The sequence below is a fragment of the Coregonus lavaretus genome (assembly GCF_964263955.1).
Source record: "Coregonus lavaretus genome assembly, chromosome: 6".
In the NCBI taxonomy this organism is placed as follows: Eukaryota; Metazoa; Chordata; class Actinopteri; order Salmoniformes; family Salmonidae; genus Coregonus; species Coregonus lavaretus.
In genome coordinates this window covers 43,445,262-43,469,645 of record NC_139993.1, presented here as the reverse complement: position 1 = coordinate 43,469,645, position 24,384 = coordinate 43,445,262, and the positions used below count along the sequence as shown (strand labels likewise).

At 42.3% G+C, this 24,384-nt stretch overlaps 1 protein-coding gene across 1 annotated transcript in view; it reads right to left on the bottom strand.

The window, feature by feature from the left end:
• Nucleotides 1-24,384, bottom strand: part of naaladl2 (N-acetylated alpha-linked acidic dipeptidase like 2) — a gene marked incomplete at its 3' end in the record, with an annotated part of 270,856 nt that overhangs the window by 67,167 nt on the left and 179,305 nt on the right. The window contains exons 7-9 of the mRNA XM_084163867.1: nucleotides 23,756-23,848; nucleotides 22,140-22,345; nucleotides 21,153-21,281 (exon numbers count right to left, since the gene is read on the bottom strand). Coding sequence (XP_084019993.1) covers nucleotides 21,153-21,281; nucleotides 22,140-22,345; nucleotides 23,756-23,848 — 428 coding nt within the window. The remainder of the gene's footprint in view (nucleotides 1-21,152; nucleotides 21,282-22,139; nucleotides 22,346-23,755; nucleotides 23,849-24,384) is intronic.

Below are 24,384 nucleotides of genomic sequence, written 5' to 3'. Positions count from 1 at the left end.
AATGACCTCCAGCAGGCCACAAATGTGCATGTGTCTGCTCAAACGGTCAGAAACAGACTCCATGAGGGTGGCATGAGGGCCCGACGTCCACAGGTGGGGGTTGTGCTTACAGCCCAACACCGTGCAGGACGTTTGGCATTTGCCAGAGAACACCAAGATTGGCAAATTCGCCACTGGTGCCCTGTGCTCTTCACAGATGAAAGCAGGTTCACACTGAGCACGTGACAGACGTGACAGAGTCTGGAGACACCGTGGAGAACGTTCTGCTGCCTGCAACATCCTCCAGCATGACCGGTTTGGAGGTGGGTCAGTCATGGTGTGGGGTGGCATTTCTTTGGGGGGCCGCACAGCCCTCCATGTGCTCGCCAGAGGTAGCCTGACTGCCATTAGGTACCGAGATGAGATCCTCAGACCCCTTGTGAGACCATATGCTGGTGCGGTTGGCCCTGGGTTCCTCCTAATGCAAGACAATGCTAGACCTCATGTGGCTGGAGTGTGTCAGCAGTTCCTGCAAGAGGAAGGCATTGATGCTATGGACTGGCCTGCCCGTTCCCCAGACCTGAATCCAATTGAGCACATCTGGGACATCATGTCTCGCTCCATCCACCAACGCCACGTTGCACCACAGACTGTCCAGGAGTTGGCGGATGCTTTAGTCCAGGTCTGGGAGGAGATCCCTCAGGAGACCATCCGCCACCTCATCAGGAGCATGCCCAGGCGTTGTAGGGAGGTCATACAGGCACGTGGAGGCCACACACACTACTGAGCCTCATTTTGACTTGTTTTAAGGACATTACATCGAAGTTGGATCAGCCTGTAGTGTGGTTTTCCACTTTAATTTTGAGGGTGACTCCAAATCCAGACCTCCATGGGTTGCTAAATTTGATTTGCATTGATAATTTTTGTGTGATTTTGTTGTCAGCACATTCAACTATGTAAAGAAAAAAGTATTTAATAAGATTATTTCATTCATTCAGATCTAGGATGTGTTGTTTAAGTGTTCCCTATATTTATTTGAGCAGTGTATTTGTATCTTTTGAATAGAAAAACATACATTACACTTTTAAAAGACAAAGGCAAACCATAGAGAAACTGAGGGAGTTATTTAAAGTGAATATGAATAGGTATCAATATGTACAGTATGAGTGAAAAGCGTCACACTAGCCAGGGAGTGGCTTGATAGCGCTTCATAAGCACAGGCTGTGTGATGCTGCAAGTCTCTTTCTGCCCTGCACAATTAATCCACTCTCCCTGGCTCAATATAAAGCATCATCTTTGTGCTAACCTAATATTGGTAACAAGAAAGCTATAATAGCAGGATGATATTGTTATGCAAAGCCAACCTGGACTCAGGGGTAGAAAAAACATAGTAAAGGAAAATCCAGGATGTTCAACCCACTGGGCACAGACATCAGTTCAACGTCTAGTTTTGATTTACATTTGGTTGAGTTGTCTTACTAACATAAATTCAACATGAAATCAACAAAAAGTGTCACTATGTCATTGGATTTAGGTTCAAAGTTGGGTTAAAAAATAATAAAAAATCCCTTACGTTGATGACTTTTTCAAATCCAATCAGGTTTCCATGTTGATTCAACATCATGACTTTGAATTCATATGATATGTTACGAATTACAATTTGTATGATATGTTATGAATTCCAAGTCGTACAATATGTTACGAATTCCAATTTGTTGTGGCTAACATTAGCTAGGCTAGGGGTTAGGGGTTAAGGTTAGGGTTAGGGTTAGGAGTTAGGTTAAATGGTTAAGGTCAGGGTTAGGGGAAGGGTTAGCTAACATGCTTAGTAGTTGCAAAGTAGCAAAAACTGTGTAAGTAGTTGTAAAGTTGCTAATGAGCTAAAAAGCTAAAGTTGTCCGTGATGAAATTCAAACACGCAACCTTTGGGTTGCCAAACGTTCGCATTATACGCCCAACCATCCACCATGACCAACCACCCTACTTTCGTTTTTGCCTTAAGTAACCTTCTGTCTTATGTAACCATACCAAACGTAACATATCATACTAATTTCAGTGTGCTGGATTTTCATTTACTACAGTGCCTTCAGAAAGTATTGAAGTTGGATGGAAATTATCCAAACAAGATCTAGAAATTATGTTAAATATAATAATAAACTACATATATTAATCTGACTCCAATATTATGTGAATAAATGCAACAGGCCCTGTGCGTCTCTTGAGGATCTAGTCAAGGTAGCGAGTGTGACTATAATGAACATGTCTAACTTGCACCGTTATGCAATTATTAAGAGACTAGATACAAATAGCTAATCCTGGCGACCAATATTCTAGCATTAATTTATTGAGGCAAACAGATCAGGGATGTCAAGGTGGTACCCAAGCATATGCTATGTGTACAGTGTATATAACAACTACCAATAGACCAACTAAATTATACATTGAGGGAAAAAAGTATTTGATCCCCTGCTGATTTTGTATGTTTGCCCACTGACAAAGAAATGATCAGTCTATAATTTTAATGGTAGGTTTATTTGAACATTGAGAGACAGAATAACAAAACAAAAATCCAGAAAAACGCATGTCAAAGTGTTATAAATTGATTTGCATTTTAATGAGGGAAATAAGTATTTGACCCCCTCTCAATCAGAAAGATTCCTGGCTCCCAGGTGTCTTTTATACAGGTAACGAGCGGAGATTAGGAGCACACTCTTAAAGGGAGTGTTCCTAATCTCAGTTTGTTACCTGTATAAAAGACACCTGTCCACAGAAACAATCAATCAATCAGATTCCAAACTCTCCACCATGGCCAAGACCAAAGAGCTCTCCAAGGATGTCAGGGACAATATTGTAGACCTACACAAGGCTGGAATGGGCTACAAGACCATCGCCAAGCAGCTTGGTGAGAAGGTGACAACAGTTGGTGCGATTATTCGCAAATGGAAGAAACACAAAATAACTGTCAATCTCCCTCGGCCTGGGGCTCCATGCAAGATCTCACCTCGTGGAGTTGCAATGATCATGAGAACGGTGAGGAATCAGTCCAGAACTACACGGGAGGATCTTGTCACTGATCTCAAGGCAGCTAGGACCATAGTCACCAAGAAAACAATTGGTAACACACTAAGCCATGTTTGGAGGAGGAGGAATGCTGCCTATGACCCCAAGAACACCATCCCCACCATCAAACATGGAGTTGGAAACATTATGCTTTGGGGGTGTTTTTCTGCTAAGGGGACAGGACAACTTCATGTTTGACGGTGTCAACTTAATTGAAAATGGGTCGTGGATGGGTATTCCAGAATGACAATGACCCAAAACACATGGCCAAGGCAACAAAGGAGTGGCTCAAGAAGAAGCACATTAAGGTCCTGGAGTGGCCTAACCAGTCTCCAGACCTTAATCCCATAGAAAATCTGTGGAGGGAGCTGAAGGTTCGAGTTGCCAAACGTCAGGCTCGAAACCTTAATGACTTGGAGAAGATCTGCAAAGAGGAGTGGGACAAAATCCCTCCTGAGATGTGTGCAAACCTGGTGGCCAACTATTGATTGATTGCTTCTGTGGACAAGTGTCTTTTATACAGGTAACAAACTGTGATTAGGAGCACTCCCTTTAAGAGTGTGCTCCTAATCTCAGCTCGTTACCTGTATAAAAGACACCTGGGAGCCAGAAATCTTTCTGATTGAGAGGGGGTCAAATACTTATTTCCCTCATTAAAATGCAAATCAATTCATAACATTTTTGACATGCGTTCTTCTGGATTACTTTGTTGTTATTCTGTCTCTCACTGTTCAAATAAACCTACCATTAAAAATTATAGACTGATCATGTCTTTGTCAGTGGGCAAATGTACAAAATCAGCAGGGGATCAAATACTTTTTTCCCTCACTGTAAGCGTACAGTCAATCAAATAATTTACTCAATTCAACTAATAGAATGTATTAGTTACGAAAGAATGAACACTCAAACAATTACAGTGTTAATGAAATACATGATACATTACAAAATGCTCATAGTAAATTACTCTCACCAATAGGCTAAACTTAACGTGGATATATATGTGTCTTCAGTTCAGAATAATCTCTAAGAGAAGAAAATATGTGTGTGATACCCCTTTTTCGTGATATCCAATTGGTAGTTACAATCTTGGTAGCTCCAACTCCCGTAAGGACTCAGGAGAGGTGAAGGTCGAGAGCCATGCGTCCTCCGAAACACGACCCTGCCAAGCTGCACTGCTTCTTGACACACTGCTCGCTTAACCCGGAAGCACCAATGTGTCGGCGTAAACACCATACAACTGGCGACCGATGTCAGCGTGCATGCGCCCGGCCCGCCACAAGGAGTCACTAGAGTGCGATGGGACTAGGACATCCCGGCCGGCCAAACCCTCTATCACATTTCAGGAAAAGACCCAGATGCAGATAGTGTCGAAGTAACAAAAGTTTATTACAAAAACAGGGGCAGGCAAATGAAAGGTCAAGGGCAGGCAGATGTCAGTAATCCAGGGTGGTGTGACAAGGTACAGAACAGCACTGCCTGGGATCGAACCCAGGACTGTAGTGACGCCTCAAGTACTGCAATGCAGTGCCTTAGACCGCTGCGCCACACGGAAGGCCCCCAGATTGTAACTCGATTTAAATGATAGGAGCACACCCCTGTGTCGCTCTTCTTTGAACTATACGCCATCCGACAAACAAAATAACAGTTTCCATGTAACAATAAATCCATAGCACTTACAGTACAATAAAACATCAACATTCGTAGCTCTTTATGGACTCTTGAAACAATCCAAACATGACAATTTCATTCACACATTAACATTCACGTAGTCGATTTCACGTTTTCATCTGTCTTCACACCTCCTACGGGGTCTGTGCTCCCAGGGTTCTGTGGGAACGTCCCTCCCTGGAGAAAGCCACAGATAAGGTGTGTTTGACCCCTGTGATAGCTCACAGATGGTCAGCCATCCCAACATTTTCATAATTCGTAATTGAGTCATCACCCTGGGCCTCGGCGCCTGCAAGTCGAGTTTCACCTTCTCTAATTCTTCCACTACAGTTTTTGTTTCTCACAAAATGGCCTTAGAACCTTCACCATTGGTATGCTAATGTTGGGTGCTGTAAACTGAGATGCTAATATATTTAAGTTCAAATTGCTTGTGAAACCAGTTGCTTGAAAGTTGTTTTGATTTAACTTCAAAATGTTGGATATTTTATTTTCAAATATACTGTTTTTATGATGCAGCGATCTTTGATATATTTTATGTATATTTGACTAATTTGATAAAACCACATCTGAAGTCGCTATTGACTAATCCAATCAGATAAAATACAATTTTACACTCAATAAAATGTAAATTAATGTAAATTCATCTGTGATGTGTTGGTGTACCTTCAGTTCTGTGTTATGCTCTTACAAAGAAGAATGGAGCATTCCTTTCTAGCTTGCTTACCTAAGGACATTTGCATGTCTAAAGATGAAGAAAATGCTACCCGCCAAAAGGAAATTTCTGAAGTGATGCTACTAGGTCCATGAACTGCTGGTCTGAATATTGTCTACAGGGACTACAGTGCTGGCCATCCGGTTTTGAACACTTCTGTCTGATGCAGAATCAGATGTGTTCAAGGGAGTGTTATATAGGGCGACCCAGCCCCCAAAGTGACTCAATACACTGTATGTAAGGATTCCTCTGTGTTGTGTTAGGAATTCAAGATTCTCAACAACCCCCTTGCCACACTTCTGTGACAATGGGGGTTGGTCTGTTGTCTTTACAGGTCTGCAGGTCTGATATCTGATTGGAGTTCAACTTTACAGTAATAATATTGGTCAACAACTCAGATTTTAAATCCAAACAACTCAGATGTTATAAAAGGGTCTTAGATTCATTGTCTCGTTCTCTTTATTGTTGCTGACCTGCGCTGGTGAGATACCTACACTCTTTCTTTCTCTCTCTGTAAAGACAACCATCCCACCTCAGACTGAACTTCCACGCGCTCATGCAACCTGTGCGGGAAAGGGGGCCATTCCTTCAGAACCTCAGTTCCTACGCCAGCAGGGCAAGGGCCAACGCCACCAACCCCACTAACCCAAATCCCAAACCCACTATACCCCCACCCCCTTCACCAGGCAACAACAATGAAGACTCAGACTCAGACTCAGACCTTTCCACAGGCACCGCCCAACCCACCACCCAAGATGTCTCAGAAACAGCCCCCACCCCTGCCGGCCCCTCCAATCCCTTCGTTTCCACCACCCCCTCTAAACTCCTGGTCAAAGGGAAGCCGGTTTTGAGAGAGGCCATACAAACGGAAGACCCCCTCGCCTCACAACTCCAGTTCTTAGACGACGATGAACCAAACTGGACAAAAATTACCAAACGGAAAAGACCAGACAAACAACAGACCAATAAGAGACCAGACCAGAAGACCACAACAGAACCCAAAACCTCGACGCCAACAAACATGACCCACCAAACACCCTTTCCCTTCCGCAAAACTGTCTCCCCCTCCCAGATCCCGCAACCCCCCCCCCCCCCCCCCCATCAGTCCACTACTTCCTCTGATCACTCCTCCCTGCCCCTTACTGTCCCTGATTCCCCACCCCCACCACCAAATGCCCATGACCCCCCTACCATACCCCCTACTGCCCCTGACTACTCCCCCTGCTCCTTAGCGACCCATATTCATCCCCCTTAGCCCACTCTACCCCTGATCCCACACAGCAGCAAGCCATCCAGCCTCAGTCCAGACCCGCCGGACCTTCCGAACCGCCTTCACCCCTCCCAGCATCCCCCAGTCTACAACCAAGTCAGTACAGGGGGCCACCAGGCAGTCAGTGGGGAGGCATGTCAAGACCTGTGAACAGCCAAGAACCACCCAACAACACAAATGACCTGCTAGAGGCCCTCATCCAAATCTGCAATGAAATTATCAGACCTGGACCCCCCCAATAAACCCTCATCATGACCCTGACAACACACTATGAACAGAAGGACTTTCCTCAGATGGCTGTTCATGGTAGCCTTCCCACTAGGGAATCCATCTATAGATGACACAAGGTACGTACAGGGTACTGCCCTCACGTAGGTACTGAACACACCCATCAACTGTTTGTGAGTGCTCCATGGCCAGGTGGGTCTGGGCCCTGTTTGCTCCCTCTGTCTTCCAGCCTCCTCCTCCAACACCAGCCCAGGCCGATGGACATACCCTCCACCACTCCCACCCCCCTGCTCCCTCTCCATCCCTTTCCCCCTTCCTGCATCTACACGTATCCCTCTCACAGAACCAAAACCAGACCAGTATCACCATTCATCACCACACCACAAGAGGGGTGGAGGAACGACAAAAGCTCTAGACCACGCCCGGAGCGGGCATGCCACAGGGGAGTACCATCACTGACCTCCGGGTCTTGTGCTTCCAGGTGTGTCGGCTCGCTCCTCAGGTTGTCCTTCCTCCCCTCTGCAGACCCAACCCCAGTCCCAGTCCCAGTTCCAGCATCAGACCCAGTCACAACACCAGAACACCGGAAGAGGCTCAGAGGAGGGGCCAAGCAACAGACATTCACCTGGAGCGAGCGGACCACAGGGGAGTGGCACAATTGACCTACGGTTCCCTTGTGTGTCTGCTTGCTCCTCAGGTTGTCCTTCCCCCCCTCTACAGATCCCAACCCATCATCAGCCCCAGTTCCCGGTTCCCGGTTCCCGGTTCCTGTTTTTTCCGAAGTCCCCAGTCCCAGCACCAGACCCAGCACCAGACCCAGCACCAACCCCAGGTTTCCAGCCCTGGTACCAGCATGATTTTCAACCCGGCCCCAACACCAACCCAGGTTTTCCTGGTCCCAGCCCCAGCCCCAACACCAGCACCAACCCTGGACACAGCACTGACCAACCACAACTACCACCTCCATCCAGCAACTGCCAGCCCAGACCCCACCGCTTCCCTAACACAAAGACACTAACACACCATCAACCACTCCACCAGACCAACCACGACTGACTGACTGACTAACTAATTGATGGACTGATTATTGCTATCTGTTTTTTTAATTGAAAGCATTTTTATATTTTTATTTGATTAGCTTAAGTTGGATTGAATACTTATTGTTTGTATTCTTTATTGTTTTGAATTTTAACCAAATTGATTGGAAATGTTAACTTGTAATGAATTTTGGAACAACCTAATAAATGCACCTGTCTTTCTCTCTCCACTCCAAGGACTCCTGGGGCACGGCCTTTCAGGCTTTAACACTCTCTCCCTCTCTGATCATGCTTAGAATAATACCTTGTAATGCTTGTTAATGCTTTGTATGTGATTTATGCATTGTATGTGATTTATGCTTTTATTTATTTTATTTATTGTATATGATTTATGTTGTGTATGTGATTTACAGTGCAAGATGTCATTGAATGTTCCTGAGTGGCCTAATTACAGTTTTGACTTAAATCGGTTTGACAATACATGAAAATGGCTGTGTAGCAATGATCAACAACCCACTTGACAGAGCTTGAAGAGTTTAAAAAAGAATCATGGGCAAATATTGTACAATCCAGGTGTGCAAAGCTCTTAGAGATTTACCCAAAAAGACTAACAGCTGTAAACACTGCCAAAAGTGATTCTAACATGTATTGACACAGGAGGTTGAATACTTATCTAATCAAGATATATTAGTGTTTTATTTTTCATTTATCTTCATTTGTATTTATTGTATTTTCTTTAGATCGTTGAAAAAAAAGACAATTAAATCAATTTTAATCCCAATTTGTAACACAACAAAATGTGGAAAAAGTCAAGGGGTGTGAATACTTTCTAAAAGTGCATTCGGATAGTATTCAGACCCCTAGACTTTTTTCCACATTTTGTTACGTTACAGCTTTATTCTAAAATGGATAAAACAAACAATACCCCATAATGACAAAGCGAAAACCGTTTTTTTGAAATTTTTGCAAATGTATTAAATGTAAAAAATAGAAATACCTTATTTACATAAGTATTCAGACCCTTTGCTATGAGACTCGAAATTGAGCTCAGGTGCATCCTGTTCCCATTGATTATCCTTGAGATGTTTCTACAACTTCATTGGAGTCCACCTGTGTTAAATTCAATTGATTGGACATGATTTGGAAAGGCACACACCTGTCCAAATAAGGTCCCACAGTTGACAGTGCATGACAGAGCAATAACCAAGCCATGAGGAATTGTCCGTAGAGCTCCGAGACAGTATTGTGTCGAGGCACAGATCTGGGGAAGGGTACCAAAAAATGTCTGCAGCATTGAAGGTCCCCGAGAACACAGTGGCCTCCATCATTCTTAAATGGAAGAAGTTTGGAACCACCAAGCCTCTTCCTAGAGCTGGCCGCCCGGCCAAACTGAGCAATCGGGGGAGAAGGGCCTTAGTCAGGGAGGTGACCAAGAACCCAATGGTCACTCTGAGAGAGCTCCAGAGTTCCTCTGTGGAGATGGGAGAACATTCCAGAAGGACAACCATCTCTGCAGCACTCCAGCAATCAGGCCTTTATGGTAGAGTGGCCAGACGGAAGCCACTCCTCAGTAAAAGGCACATGACAACCCGCTTGGAGTTTGCCAAAATGCACCTAAAGACTCTCAAACCATGAGAAAAAAGATTATCTGGACTGATGAAACCAATATTCAATTCTTTGGCCTGAATGCCAAGCTTCACTTCTGGAGGAAACATGGCACCATCCCAACGGTGAAGCATGGTGGTGGCAGCATCATGCTGTGGGGATGTTTTTCAGTGGCAGGGACTGGGAGACTAGTCAGGATCAAGGGAAAGATGAACGGAGCAAAGTACAGAGAGATCCTTGATGAAAACCTGCTGCAGAGCGCTCAGGACCTCAGACTGGGGCGAAGGTTCACCTTCCAACAGGACAACGACCCTAAGCACACAGCCAAGAAAATGCAGGAGTGGCTTCGGGACAAGTCTCTGAATGTCCTTGAGTGGCCCAGCCAGAGCCCGGACTTGAACCCGATCTAACATTTCTGGAGAGACCTGAAAATAGCTGTGCAGCGACACTCCCCATCCAACCTGACAGAGCTTGAGAGGATCTGCAGAGAAGAATGGGAGAACCTCCCCAAATACAGGTGTGCCAAGCTTGTAGCGTTATACCCAAGAAGACTCGAGGCTGTAATCACTGTCAAAGGTGCTTCAACAAAGTACTGAGTAAAAGGTCATATTTTTAAATTTGTAATTTTATACATTTGCAAAAATGTCTAAAAAACTGTTTTTGCTTTGTCACTATTGTGTGTAGATTGATGAGGGGAAAAACAATTTAATCAATTGTAGAATAAGGCTGTAACGTTACAAAATGAATACTTTCCGGATGAACTGTATGCCCTTGTATGTGAATTCATTCATTTTACAAAGTAATTAAATAGACATTTCTTGATAGCTTATTACCGTAACTCAACTATAGTCTCTTGCATATTTATATGATCTTTATGGAGTCAAATAAACATTTGAATAGGCTAATTGCATAGTCTTATCACGGGTCGCATGTGAGGTAAATATAATATACACATATCAAATATCACCCCACTACAGTATTCATACCCCTTGACTTATTCCAGATTTTGTTGTTTTACAACCTGAATTCAAAATGGATTAAATATATTTGTTTTCTTACCCATCTACAAACAATACCCTATAATGACAAAGTGAAAACGAAATGTTTGCAAATTTCTTGAAAATGAAATACAGTAATATCTCATTTACATAAGTATTCACACCCCTGTGTCACCAGCGATTACAGCTGTGAGTCTTTTGGGGTAAGCCTCTAAGAGCTTTGCACACCTGGATTGCACAATATTTTCACATTATTATTTTAAAAATTCTTCAAGCTCTGTCAATTTGGTTGTTGATCATTGCTAGACAGCCATTTTCTTGCCATAGATTTTCAATCCGATTTAAGTCAAAACTGTAACTAGGCCACTCAGGAACATTCAATGTCGTCTTTATAAGCAACTTCAGTCTATATTTGGCCTTGTGTTTTAGGTTATTGTCCTGCTGAATGGTGAATTTGTCTCCCAGTGTCTGTTGGAAAGCAGACTGAACCAGGCTTTCCTCTAGGAGTTTGCCTGTGCTTAGCTCTATTCCGTTTAAAAAATAAATCAATCCCTAGTCCTTGCCAATGACCAGCATACCCATAACATGATGCAGCCATGACCACCATGCTTGAAAATATGAAGAGTGGTACTCAGTGATGTGTTGTGTTGGATTTGCCTAAAATATAACACATTGTATTCAGAACATAAGTTAATTTCTTTGCCACATTTCTTGCAGTTTTACTTTAGTGCCTTATTGCAAACAGGATGCATGTTCTGGAATATTTTCTTCTGTACAAGCTTCCTTCTTTTCACTCTGTCATTTAGGCTAGTATTGTGGAATAACTACAATGCTGTTGATCCATCCTCAGTTTTCTCCTATCACAGCCATTAAACTCTGTAACTGTTTTAAAGTCACCATGGTGAAATCCCTGAGCGGTTTCCTTCCTTTCCGGCAACTACCAATAGGTGCTCTTCTTTGGGAGGCATTGGAAAACCTCCCAGGTCTTTGTGGTTGAATCTGTGTTTACAATTCACTGCTCGACTGAGGGACCTTACAGATAATTGTATGTGTGAGGTACAGAGATGAGGTAGTCATTCAAAAATCATGTTAAGCACTATTATTGCACCCAGTGAGTCCATGCATCTTATTATTTGACTTGTTAAGTACATTTTTACTCCTGAACTTATTTAGGCTTGCCATAACAAAGGGGTTGAATACTTATTGTCTCAAGACATTTCAGCTTTTCATTTTTAATGAATTTGTAAATAATTATAAAAAACATCATTCCACTTTGAAATAATGGGTGAAAAAGTCAAGGGGTGTGGATACTTTCTGAAGTATCCACACCCCTTGAAGTATCCACACCCCTTGAAGTATCCACACCCTATGAGACCAGGCTGGCAAAGCACGACCATTTCTCTAGACAATTTTTCTGTAGGTCGGAATGAAAACAACTTGACCCAGTTCAACATCTTTCTATCAAAAGTACTCAATGTACTGTACCTCTTTCTAGGTAGATAAAATATACTCAAGTTTTATTGTTGTATCCAAAGAATTGTAAATATTTTAAAAGATTGACATACAGTACTTTGCAGAGGACTAATATGCTCTTTTAAAAATATGCTTTTTGATCCTATATAGTAAGTACCGGTATATGTAACTGCTTTCCTAAGAACGTAATCACAAAGGATTCAACATACACACTTATTTAGTATGTCTTCTTATCAAGGTTCTGTTGAACTGGTGAGTTCAAAAGCAAACAAACTCCATGCCTAGAGAAGGTAAAGGGAAAGAGCGAGTTAGAGAAAGCGAGAGTGAAAGAGCGAGGGTAGAGGAGCGAGAGGAAGGGAGGCCCTGTTTAAATTTGTCAGCCGAGCTGGTTTACTAGCGAGGGTTTATTGATTGTGGACTAATTGATGACTGACATAGGTTATAAAACATGCCACGGTGCTGCCTTGGAAGAGGGGCGTCTCTACTGTGCAGGCATGCTGCTGGTGTGATTGATCTCCTATAGTCACATGCTACAACCATTACAAGCCTAACCCGGAAAAACATAACAACACCATTGATAAAAAAATAAAAATAAAACAAGTAACAACAAATTACTGGTTTGTTGAGTGAACCAAGCAGGAATATACAGTATATATAGATTGTTTTAATGAAATCAAGATTGGTATCCCTTGGTAACGCTTTGTCATAAACCTTTGCCATAACACAGACACTGTGCACATTTTCTCTAAACCTTGAAGCTCAAAAACAAAATAAGCATTTCCAGACAGACATGGTTTTGTGTTACAGATAAAAGGATGTCCTTGTGCTGTGAATACTAGTGAAAAAATGCTCCTCATTCTTATCCTGCTCTGATACAGTGGGGGAAAAAAAGTATTTAGTCAGCCACCAATTGTGCAAGTTCTCCCACTTAAAAAGATGAGAGAGGCCTGTAATTTTCATCATAGGTACACGTCAACTATGACAGACTAAATGAGAATTTTTTTCTCCAGAAAATCACATTGTAGGATTTTTAATGAATTTATTTGCAAATTATGGTGGAAAATAAGTATTTGGTCAATAACAAAAGTTTCTCAATACTTCGTTATATACCCTTTGTTGGCAATGACACAGGTCAAACGTTTTCTGTAAGTCTTCACAAGGTTTTCACACACTGTTGCTGGTATTTTGGCCCATTCCTCCATGCAGATCTCCTCTAGAGCAGTGATGTTTTGGGGCTGTCGCTGGGCAACACGGACTTTCAACTCCCTCCAAAGATTTTCTATGGGGTTGAGATCTGGAGACTGGCTAGGCCACTCCAGGACCTTGAAATGCTTCTTACGAAGCCACTCCTTCGTTGCCCGGGCGGTGTGTTTGGGATCATTGTCATGCTGAAAGACCCAGCCACGTTTCATCTTCAATGCCCTTGCTGGTTTTCACTCAAAATCTCACGATACATGGCCCCATTCATTCTTTCCTTTACACGGATCAGTCGTCCTGGTCCCTTTGCAGAAAAACAGCCCCAAAGCATGATGTTTCCACCCCCATGCTTCACAGTAGGTATGGTGTTCTTTGGATGCAACTCAGCATTCTTTGTCCTCCAAACACGACAAGTTGAGTTTTTACCAAAAAGTTATATTTTGGTTTCATCTGACCATATGACATTCTCCCAATCCTCTTCTGGATCATCCAAATGCACTCTAGCAAACTTCAGACGGGCCTGGACATGTGCTGGCTTAAGCAGGGGGACACGTCTTCCACTGCAGGATTTGAGTCCCTAGCGGTGTAGTGTGTTACTGATGGAAGGCTTTGTTACTTTGGTCCCAGCTCTCTGCAGGTCATTCACTAGGTCCCCCCGTGTGGTTCTGGGATTTTTGCTCACCGTTCTTGTGATCATTTTGACCCCACGGGGTGAGATCTTGCGTGGAGCCCCAGATCGAGGGAGATTATCAGTGGTCTTGTATGTCTTCCATTTCCTAATAATTGCTCCCACAGTTGATTTCTTAAAACCAAGCTGCTTACCTATTGCAGATTCAGTCTTCCCAGCCTGGTGCAGGTCTACAATTTTGTTTCTGGTGTCCTTTGACAGCTCTTTGGTCTTGGCCATAGTGGAGTTTGGAGTGTGACTGTTTGAGGTTGTGGACAGGTGTCTTTTATACTGATAACAAGTTCAAACAGGTGCCATTAATACAGGTAACGAGTGGAGGACAGAGGAGCCTCTTAAAGAAGAAGTTACAGGTCTGTGAGAGCCAGAAATCTTGCTTGTTTGTAGGTGACCATATACTTATTTTCCACCATAATTTGCAAATAAATTCATTAAAAATCCTACAATGTGATTATCTGGGTTTTTCTTTCTCAATTTGTCTGTCATAGTTGACGTGTACCTATGATGAAGATTACAGGCCTCTCTCTTTTTAAGTGGGAGAACTTGCACAATTGGTGGCTGACTAAATATTTTAATAAATACTGGGGTAAACCATTAAATCTCCAGGCAGAACACTCCACGTGTGATTCATCTTGTATGGAGAAACTGAACTATGATCGCTCGCTGCACCCTATTCTTGTCTGTGAAGAATAGCTCAGTAGGCAGCTGCCTGTGTGTGTTTGTGAGAATGTGATTGATATAAATAGATGTGAATGCCTGATGAGGGGAATAGAATAGGATGGAGAAGAACAGAACGCACTTGACTCTCTCAACTAGGGGTTTTCTTCGCAATAAGGGTAAATGAAAGACATTCGTCTATGGACGTCGAGCCACAAAGGTATTGAGATTAAATGGAATGAGATTGGAATTGGAATCATTAAAGCGATGTCAAGCAGAAATCCATTCTCAGATATTATGCCTTTCTTTAATGGCTAATAATTGCTGAGTCACAGGCTGTGCAATGAAGAAGCACTATCTCTCCAGAGTCCAAGTGAAACATAGTCTACTCTACACTACAGTATAACGTGTAGGAGTGAGGAGGAGGATGAGATTGGGAGAATCTCAATTGCATACTCCTCGTTTCCTCTCTCCTCCTTCTCAAAACCCATTGGAGGAGAAGGTCAGAAGGGAGGGACCTATGGCTCTCTCATCCAATGGGTTTTAAGAAGGAGGCGAGGAGAGAGGATGCGAGGAGTATGCAATTGAGATCCTCCCATTATGCTGTGTCATCAGCTTCAGCGTTGATGTCATAACTGAGTGACTGACAGCCTCCTACAAGCAGAGAGAACAGACAGTTCCAGAACACTTCCACCCCAGCAGACAGACGTGGTCACATGACTCCCTGTTTGTGAACATCCCTGGGGTGCCCCTGTCTGTGCTGTGTGACAGTACACTATGTGCAGTGTGACAGTACACTGGCAAATTGAGTCAATTGTAATCAGGGTCTGCTCAAACACCTCCAAATCTATTCTGCAACATCCAGGCCCTCCGGTTAGAGAAGCTGAGAAAATAGCTAGGAAAAAATTACAAAGTCAGGGGGAATTAGAGCTTCTCATAGTACGCTACAGTACTAGATACAATAATTAACCCTTTACACTCATGGGAATTGGCCTATATGGATAGGGCTAAATTAAAATGTTTCTTACAGAAGAAATGTGAAATGCATAACCATGGTAGGAATTGAAAGGGAACAGTTTGAAGATTATGAGAAAATTATTAGACCAAAGGTGAGGACACAACGGTTCACCTAACACAAGACTGAATCCAAACATTACACTGTTGATTTTATGTGCATTTTACATTTACTGTACTTTTCGCCACATTTGTTGAATACGAAATCAGAAAGTACTCTGGATACATTCAGTAACATGATAAGAATATTCCTGGAAAATATGTGGTAGGTGCGACACAGGACAAAAATGACAAGGGTTTGAGTGAGAGGACTAACTGGTGTCTCCAAGTGGCCACACACCTCTCCATAGTGTGCACAATTCCTTAGTAATTTCAATGCACTTTTATGACTCAAGGAAAGAGCCTTCAAATATAAGGTGCTTTTTTTGAGCTCTCCTAGCTGTGTTGTTTAGGAACTAGAGCAATTACACTTGTAGTTGTTTTATTTGGAACAAAACCCTGCATCCCCACCATCACACAATTACTGTTGCTGTTTACGCAATCCAAAAACAGTCCATTGTAAATCGCAATCTGGATCAGGAGGGCATCATTTGAAAGCCTGTTCTATTGCCAACATGAGCTAAGTTATAAAATAAGATATTACAGTGTTAGGCTTTCACAAGCAGATCATAATTTTGGTGTGCATAGAATGAAGTCATGAGTGCATTCAGGTCTGTGTGCCGCGGCTAATTTTCTTCATAATAGACAAACATAGGCTTATTCTATTCAGAACAATCTAGGGTATGACGCCATGTCATCTTGTAACTGTACATCAAACATAATGATCATAAACGTTGACGCTGTACACTGAGTATACCAAACATTAGGAACACCTTCCTAATATTGAGTTGCACCTACCCCTTTTGCCCTCAGAACAGCCTCAATTAGTAGGGGCATGGACTCTACAAGGTGTCGAAAGCGATCCACAGGGATGCTGGCCCATGTTGACTCCAATGCTTCCCACAGTTGTGTCAAGTTGGCTGGATGTCCTTTGGGAGGTGGACCATTCTTGATACACACAGGAAACTGTTGAGCGTGAAAAACCAAGCAGCGCTGCTGTTCTTGACACAAACTGGTGCGCCTGGCACCTACTACCATGCCCAGTTCAAAGGAACTTAAATATTTTGTCTTGCCCATTCACCCTCTAAATAGCACACATACACAATATATGTCTCAATTGTCTCAAGGCTTAAAAATCCTTATTTAACCTTTCTCCTCCCCTTCATCTACACTGATTGAAGTGGATTTAACAAGTGATCATAGTTTTCACCTGGATTCACCTGGTCAGTCTATGTCAGTCTATGTAATGTTTTGTACACTCAGTGTATATGACATGAGTTTTATGATATGGAAATGTGAGTGTACATTTGGACGCACGGTTGTTTGGCTTGCTTGTATGACATCAAAGTGGTATTTTTTATAATCCTCAACGTCTCATCTTTCAAAATGTATCCTCTTAATTTACAGCATTTCCCTCAATCATACAACCAACAATTTGCAAAAGTTGCTCAATTAGTGGGAGGGATGGGGGCGACTTCTTGTCGTGCAAGTTGTTCATGTTCAGAACGGCTGTCAGTCAAAATCCATAAAGCGCTGTGAAGCACAGAGCCAGAGCTCTGGCATCATTTATAGCATGTTACTGTACAGCCAAATCCGCCATTTTCAACCAGTATACGGGGTACGAGTGTAAAGGGCTACCATGTTTATAAAATGCACTCAATTCAAGGTGTAATGATCAATAAAATCCCTCAAAACACACTAATCTTTGCAATAGCATGCATGACTAAAGAAGGGAGAGCATTCCTGAATGAAAATGTATTAAATCCATTATGAGTAATTGGGCTTTTAATAGTGATAATTAAGGCTGCTTGTTCTTCTGGAATTGTACAATGACTTGCCAGTGCCTGAGTTTCCTTACAGTATAACAATGAGCCTGCTATTTCCATAGATAAAGTAGGCTACTGTAAAAGCATAGTATTGAGTATTGGTATTCAAGTCCGTATTCATAAAACTTCTCAGAGTAGGACTGCTGATCTAGGATCTGTTTTATCTTTTAGATAATAATGAATAAGATTACATTACATGGACAGTGGATACCTGATCCTAGATCAGCACTCCTACTCTGAGAGGCTTTATGAATACGAGCCCTGGTCCATAAATAATGTTGTGGGAGAGAAATAACCGTGTTCATTCTCCACTCATGACAGATATTAGCATTTGCAGTACTGTGTTTAGGATTTGCAGCAGATGTGAAATAGCCTAGATTAATAAAAATACACCCATTGACGGTGATACAAAGATTATTATGCTAATTATAGAATATGATGCTCTCTGTTTGGTATTTGGAATTCATGAGTTTCCTGAACAAGGTTTTCCTTCACAGCACTGCTGTAATTCAGACACATACTGATTCTAAACCACAACACTGATACCATGGCTATAAACTCACAGACACATCCAAATTATTTACTATGAGCTTTTCCACATTTCAAGACAGATGTATGCAAAACAAACAAATGGATCACTCTTCCTTGCAGTTTCTATGTTCTGCAATCTATACATCCTATGTCAAGGCTATTAAGTTAAGCAGAGTGAATTTGAGAGATATCTTGTGTAGATAATACTCATATGGGCAATAGTGTAATTTCTCTCCGGACAGATTGAACTAGTAGGAGTGCAGAATGGATCTAACAGCCCAACATCTATGAACTATTTCCAATATGAATCCCCACAGCTGAGTTCTGCATTGACAAACACATTTTGAAAGCTTGTGTACTGCTACACCTGTTTTAATCAGAAGCGACTTCTCTGAAAGGATTACAAGTTAGACTGCTTTTCTAAATGGATTTTCCATCAGAATACTATCAGACTGTCAAGGTCTATATAGGTCACTTATGTACAGCCTAGAGAGAGTGAGAGAGACAGAGACAGAGACAGAGAGAGAGAGAGAGAGAGAGAGAGAGAGAGAGAGAGAGAGAGAGAGAGAGAGAGAGAGAGAGAGAGAGAGAGAGAGAGAGAGAGAGAGAGAGAGAGAGAGAGAGAGAGAGAGAGAGAGGGGGAGAGAGAGAGAGAGAGAGAGAGAGAGAGAGAGAGAGATAGTCATTTGAATCATAAGGTGCAGCTCTACTCAGTAGTGAAACTTGGTGTCCCTGCCACTAAATATAAAAATGCATGCATCAGTATATCTATGTATATTTCAGGCGACATTTACGAATAATGGTTCATGGATTTACTTGTCAATTGTAATTGAAATTATTTATGCCACTGTGGTCTATTCCTGAACCCCAGCAGGGAGAGACTTTTATGGCAACCATATTTCGATAAGATCAGCTCTGGCACAAAAATCTTTGTGATCTAATCATTCCCGGCTTGTTTGTTCATGGATAAGGTTGAGCACTCACTGGCCACAACATACAGTGAATCAATTCAGACAATCTCTTGTTCCCTGGTAAAATGCAATAGATGGGAACTTTAAAGTGGATTATTAAGGCTTAACAGGGTTTAGCGCAGCCTATCTTCGAAAGGAATCTAGAATCAGACAGACAGCATGCCGAGACGGGCACATTTATTGCGTTGCCCCAGTGTCCACAGAGCACAATCACAGCAACAGATAAAAGTAACTGGGTTCCTGTGGGAGATCCACGGCACTGAAGAACAAACAGCCTTGTGGACTCCATGGGAAACATTTGGTTATATCCGAATGACCCAATATATGGTCATTTTAAACACACACTGCAAATGGTGGATTAAATGTCCCACAACAAACACCTGTCCCCATACGTAAAACTCAACTCTGGAGATTTCCAGAAATGGTTGGTGGATGATTCTACTTTGAAGGAATATTTGATGAGGGTGACACTGCTCCTATTTCATTCCAGCAACGGCCAATCCGCTGCGAAGCTTCAGTTTAAAATTTATAGAACGAAAAACACACACATCGCTACAACAATGCCCAATTAAATGATGAAAGTCTCCCAATTTATTTTGTATGCTTGGCTCTGTAATCCCCAAAGAAGTATCTGTTGTATTATAATTGGTTCCAAAGCACCCATTCCAAACACATCAACACTGTGGCATCTCTGCTTTGAAGACAGCTGCAAAGTAAGATAAGTAGAAAGTGTTACCGCGCAAGCAAAAACATGATTTATTATGTGTCTCAAAATATAGAGACCGGTGAGCCTACCTGGTGCCTCAGAGTGCTACTTGAAAAGATGAATAGTGTGATTGGAGCTATTCACAGACTCGGCTGCAACGGAATGAGCAATAAGGACAAAGAGACACGGAGCACGAGGATGCATGTGTGTGGCATGATGAGCAACCAAACCACACTGGAGTTTAGCAGCTCTTCCCATGAACACATTACACAAATGATGGAGAAGAAACACTAGTTTGTAGTTTCACAAATCCTAGTTTTGCTGTTAACTATTGCTGTTGAAGCTGATGTTACATATTTCACTATGCACAATGAACAGACACCTTTCACTTACTCCATCCTTGGAATTGTACCCTCTAATGAGTCAATGGCAATTAGCAAACGCCAGCCATATAGAGACGACCTGGCAGCATTGTTTTGATGGGATTTCTTTCAATTAGCATGCTAATATTGACAGTTATATTCCCTTGCTCTGATTGTCTACTGCTACCATAAGTCATTAAAATGTTCTGAAGGAGCAGATGACAATAGTAACACATTATACAGGTAGTTGTCTGTATGAAGGAGTGAAAAATGAATAAACTGTCTAGTTGCTTTTGCTGATGCCAGAGGGAAAAAACAAAGTAATAATCAGGAGAGTGTAAGACCAAAAACAAAAGCACAGTCAACGGTCCACAAAAAAGTTACAGTAGCCTATCTGGGACATAAATCACTTTGAAAACCTGGCTTAATTGTAAAATAACTATGTTTTTCTTTTTACCTGGCTTCATACACAAATTTAAGGAAGAAAAATAAATATATTGCTGTGTGTAGAGTAGAGGTCATTTCCTCTCTCTGTGAGCTATACCCTTCTGTGTGATTAAGCTCTATGCTGCCATGGCAGGTCTGCTCGCTTTTATTACTCCTCAAATGTCACAAGTGGACTGGCATTTAGGTTCATTAACAGGATTATGGCAAGAGGAGAAATAATGGAGCATTCTGCCATGAGAGTCCACCCTCTCACCCCCATGTAGCTTCCCTAACCAAGAACAAGGGAATACTGGCAATGTTTAAATAAGTTAGCCTTTTCAACACTCCTCCATCACAATGTACAATTATTCAGGGTAGCAACCAGCAGATAGAGGAATCATTCCCCAGAGAGAAAAAAACAAAATCTAAAATACAGTAATTTGCAAGGTGTCTCAGGTTGAAGCAATGGACTTTGACCGCTTGACCGATCATCTCTACTTTTCTGTGAGGATTCCTCAAGTCCTCAAAGAGAATAATATGTGGTAACTGTCTATTTTTTAGTCACCTATGTAAAAGATAGGATATAAAAAATTATACCGATTGGTCAGTATAAAGGAGAGAATGTGGAGGGATAGAATAACATTGTACCTTCTGGATGTCTGAGGTGAGTTGGAGCAGTGAGGGAGAGGCAGTGGAGCGCAGGGTCTCCGTCCCCCTGACAGGACTGTGGAGGCTGACGTAGGCTACAACCCTGCTCTGCAGCACCACCCGGTTCTCCTGCAACAACACAACACAACATGCTGATTCAGCTCTGGAATACAATACAATACATCACTAGGATCTGTGCAGCATCTGAATCCTCATCAAGGTCTTCACATTTCCTAGGAAAATCAAGGCCGTGAATGTGTACAGAATAGCAAATGACAAACTAATTGTTTTGATACACATTATGTCTGACATTGGTACCCTTCCGGATAAACTGTACATTGAAGCAAACAGGAAATAGCACATCATAGCCTACACATTGGTTGAGATGGTACTCCACAGAATTATTATAGAAAACGCCTGTGGCAACGTTTTTCTAGTAATCTTGCTATATCTAGTACTTGACTTTGAATTTTAAACTCAATAGTCCTCATTGCACTCTGAGACATACTAACTGCCAGGATAATGTTATTAATGCTTGGCTGCAGCTACTGCCTTCCAATCTTTCCCTTAGAATCTCCAACATGGTTTGTTGAAGACGTATGAGAGTCAAGAGCTGTTTTTGTGTTATTTTTTTTATTTTCCATTGCTTGAAGCCTTAAGGGCTGACAGAAAGCCCTGTTTTTCTCTTGTGGTGCAGAGCTGAAGTGAACACAGTGTGAGTAAATACAGTACCTTTGACCTCCTATTAAACCAGATAATGTTGCTTCACCAGGGAAAAACACATACAGCACTTCTTTGGTACACACTGATCCACATGTGTATAAAGTACATAAACACACTGATACACATGTATAGAGTACATAAACACACTGAAACACATGTGTATACAGTACTTTTAGCAGGTACAGTATATAAGCGCTATAGGGTAATTCCATGCTAAGACTCGGGTTCACACAGAGGAGGGACAAGGGATTCATGCAGGTTTACCTCTCCCCACTCAAAGGAGCCGATGTTGCCGAGCGCTGATCCCCCCCATGAGCAGAAGACAGTGGTGCGGTCGGGCTCCCAGCCTCTCCGGGCCTGCTTGGTCACCGAGGTGATGATCTGAGTCATCATGGCAGAGCCGCCGCGCCAATCAGCTGCTGTCCCTTTATGCCAGCTGTCATGGCGACTGCCCACCAGCACGTATCGATCTGTGCACAGACAGAGGAGAGGGACACACCCAGAGGACAGAACACACACACACACACAAGGGTTGAGACTCTGTCTGACTGTCTGTTTAGCAAAGACAAAAACGTGTGTGTGTGAATAAAAGAGATTGCTCGCGGCAAGGTTTTACACAAAGAGGAGTTGTTGTTGTAATGGAGTTCTTTATTTGGACTTGATTTAGTTTGAGAGGCAGAAGAGGTTTGAAAAACAACTAAAATGTTTCCAGGATCTTGTGTAGGAGAGCTAGCAAGATATAGTCTATTATATCCTTCTTGGGTAAGAAGAGTGTAGGTGGGGAGCATTTGAAAGCCGACAAGGGTTGTGAAAGACGGATGAGTAAAAAGTCAAAGTGTTGGAGACCAATAACACAAACAGAATAAAACAGGCATCACACTGGGCACACACTGGTTGAATCAACGTTGTTTCAACGTAATTTGTATTGTGACGTGCAATACATTGGATTTGAAAAAAGTAATCAACCAATACTGTTTTCATCTAATTTCAACCAGTGTTGTAAACATTGAAATGGGGTCAAACTTAAGACAATATCAAAAAGTAAAAGTGTATTATTAATATCATGAATTTGGCACCATATTGACAGGGCTAATGGTAACTACCTCTAAACTTCCAAAGATCAAATCAACCATGGACGAGTTATAGTATACCTAGCCACACGTTGAAATGATGGTGTCTTTTATTAGGCAAATCAGATGTCAATGTAGCCTAAATAAACCCAACCTCACACCAAATTTCCTTGTGTAAGAAAAGTTAGAGGAATTACTTTAAACTATTCAATGTTAATTAGATAGTCTACGCAAATGAGTATGGAAGCTGGTCAATGTCTAAATCTGCTCAGTAATTTAGACAGGTAGATGTCCTGGCACGACACGTTCTGGGGAAGGGAAGAGATTAAAGGCTTGTTCTGCACCAGGGACTTTACTGAAATCATCCTAAAGGCACCAATGCAGGACCGTCATTTAAAGGCCTTTTCCAACCGCTAAATGACCTGCGTCTGGGCCAGCCAGGATGGCGATGGCAGACATTGTTTTAAGGAAGCAGTTTTACACAACAGACAAAAAAGCTGTTTCAGCACCTGGACGTTCCATTTTCCTCCACACACACTTCCTGAGTTGGTTCTCTCCTCAGGAAACAAAGAGGGCACAGCGGGGAGGACTAATCACATAAGCAGTTATCTTGGAGATTATACTTTGGAGTGTGCCAGTGTTCATGCTTAGTCTGTGAGTCTTACAAGATTACTTCCTCTTGTTATTAAAGGTGGCTGAGATAAGGCAACTACTTCCATATCGACATGATTGCATAATGTTCAAAGTCATTATGGATTTAGTGTGGTTGTTGTGCACTCAGTTGTCTACTAAAAATATATATATATTTACCTGGATTGGCCTTTCCTCTCAAGTATCCACACACATTGTTTACTGTCTTGTATGTTGAGTGGGTTCCAATAGTTAGTTGTATCTTCCTCCTCTCTGTAAAACAATAAGACAGACACAGGCCTTAGGTCATTCTTCCCTATCCCTCTGAGGACAACAACAAACAACATAATGGCTTCCAAAAAGATAGTAAACAGAATTCATCACCCAGGTGACAAAAAAAAGAAGAAAGAAGTGATTTTATATTCCTCCTCCTGTATACACTTGTTTCATCTTCATTAATGTCACTGTCCCTCAGCCAGGTAGAGAAATGAATGTCAATCTTACTGGCCAACACGCACGCACGCACGCACACACACACACACACACACACACACACACACACACACACACACACACACACACACACACACACACACACACACACACACACACACACACACACACACACACACACACACACACACACACACACACACACACACACACACTGGAAGCAGGTAAGTGGGTTATACAAAATGACATTTTGTTGACAGTTGTAATCATTTAAGGGCAGCGGGGAGAGTGTGTAGTGACACTGTAAGACTCCAACATGAGTGCAAGACCCCCAGGAGGGCTTAGTGAAGGGAGTA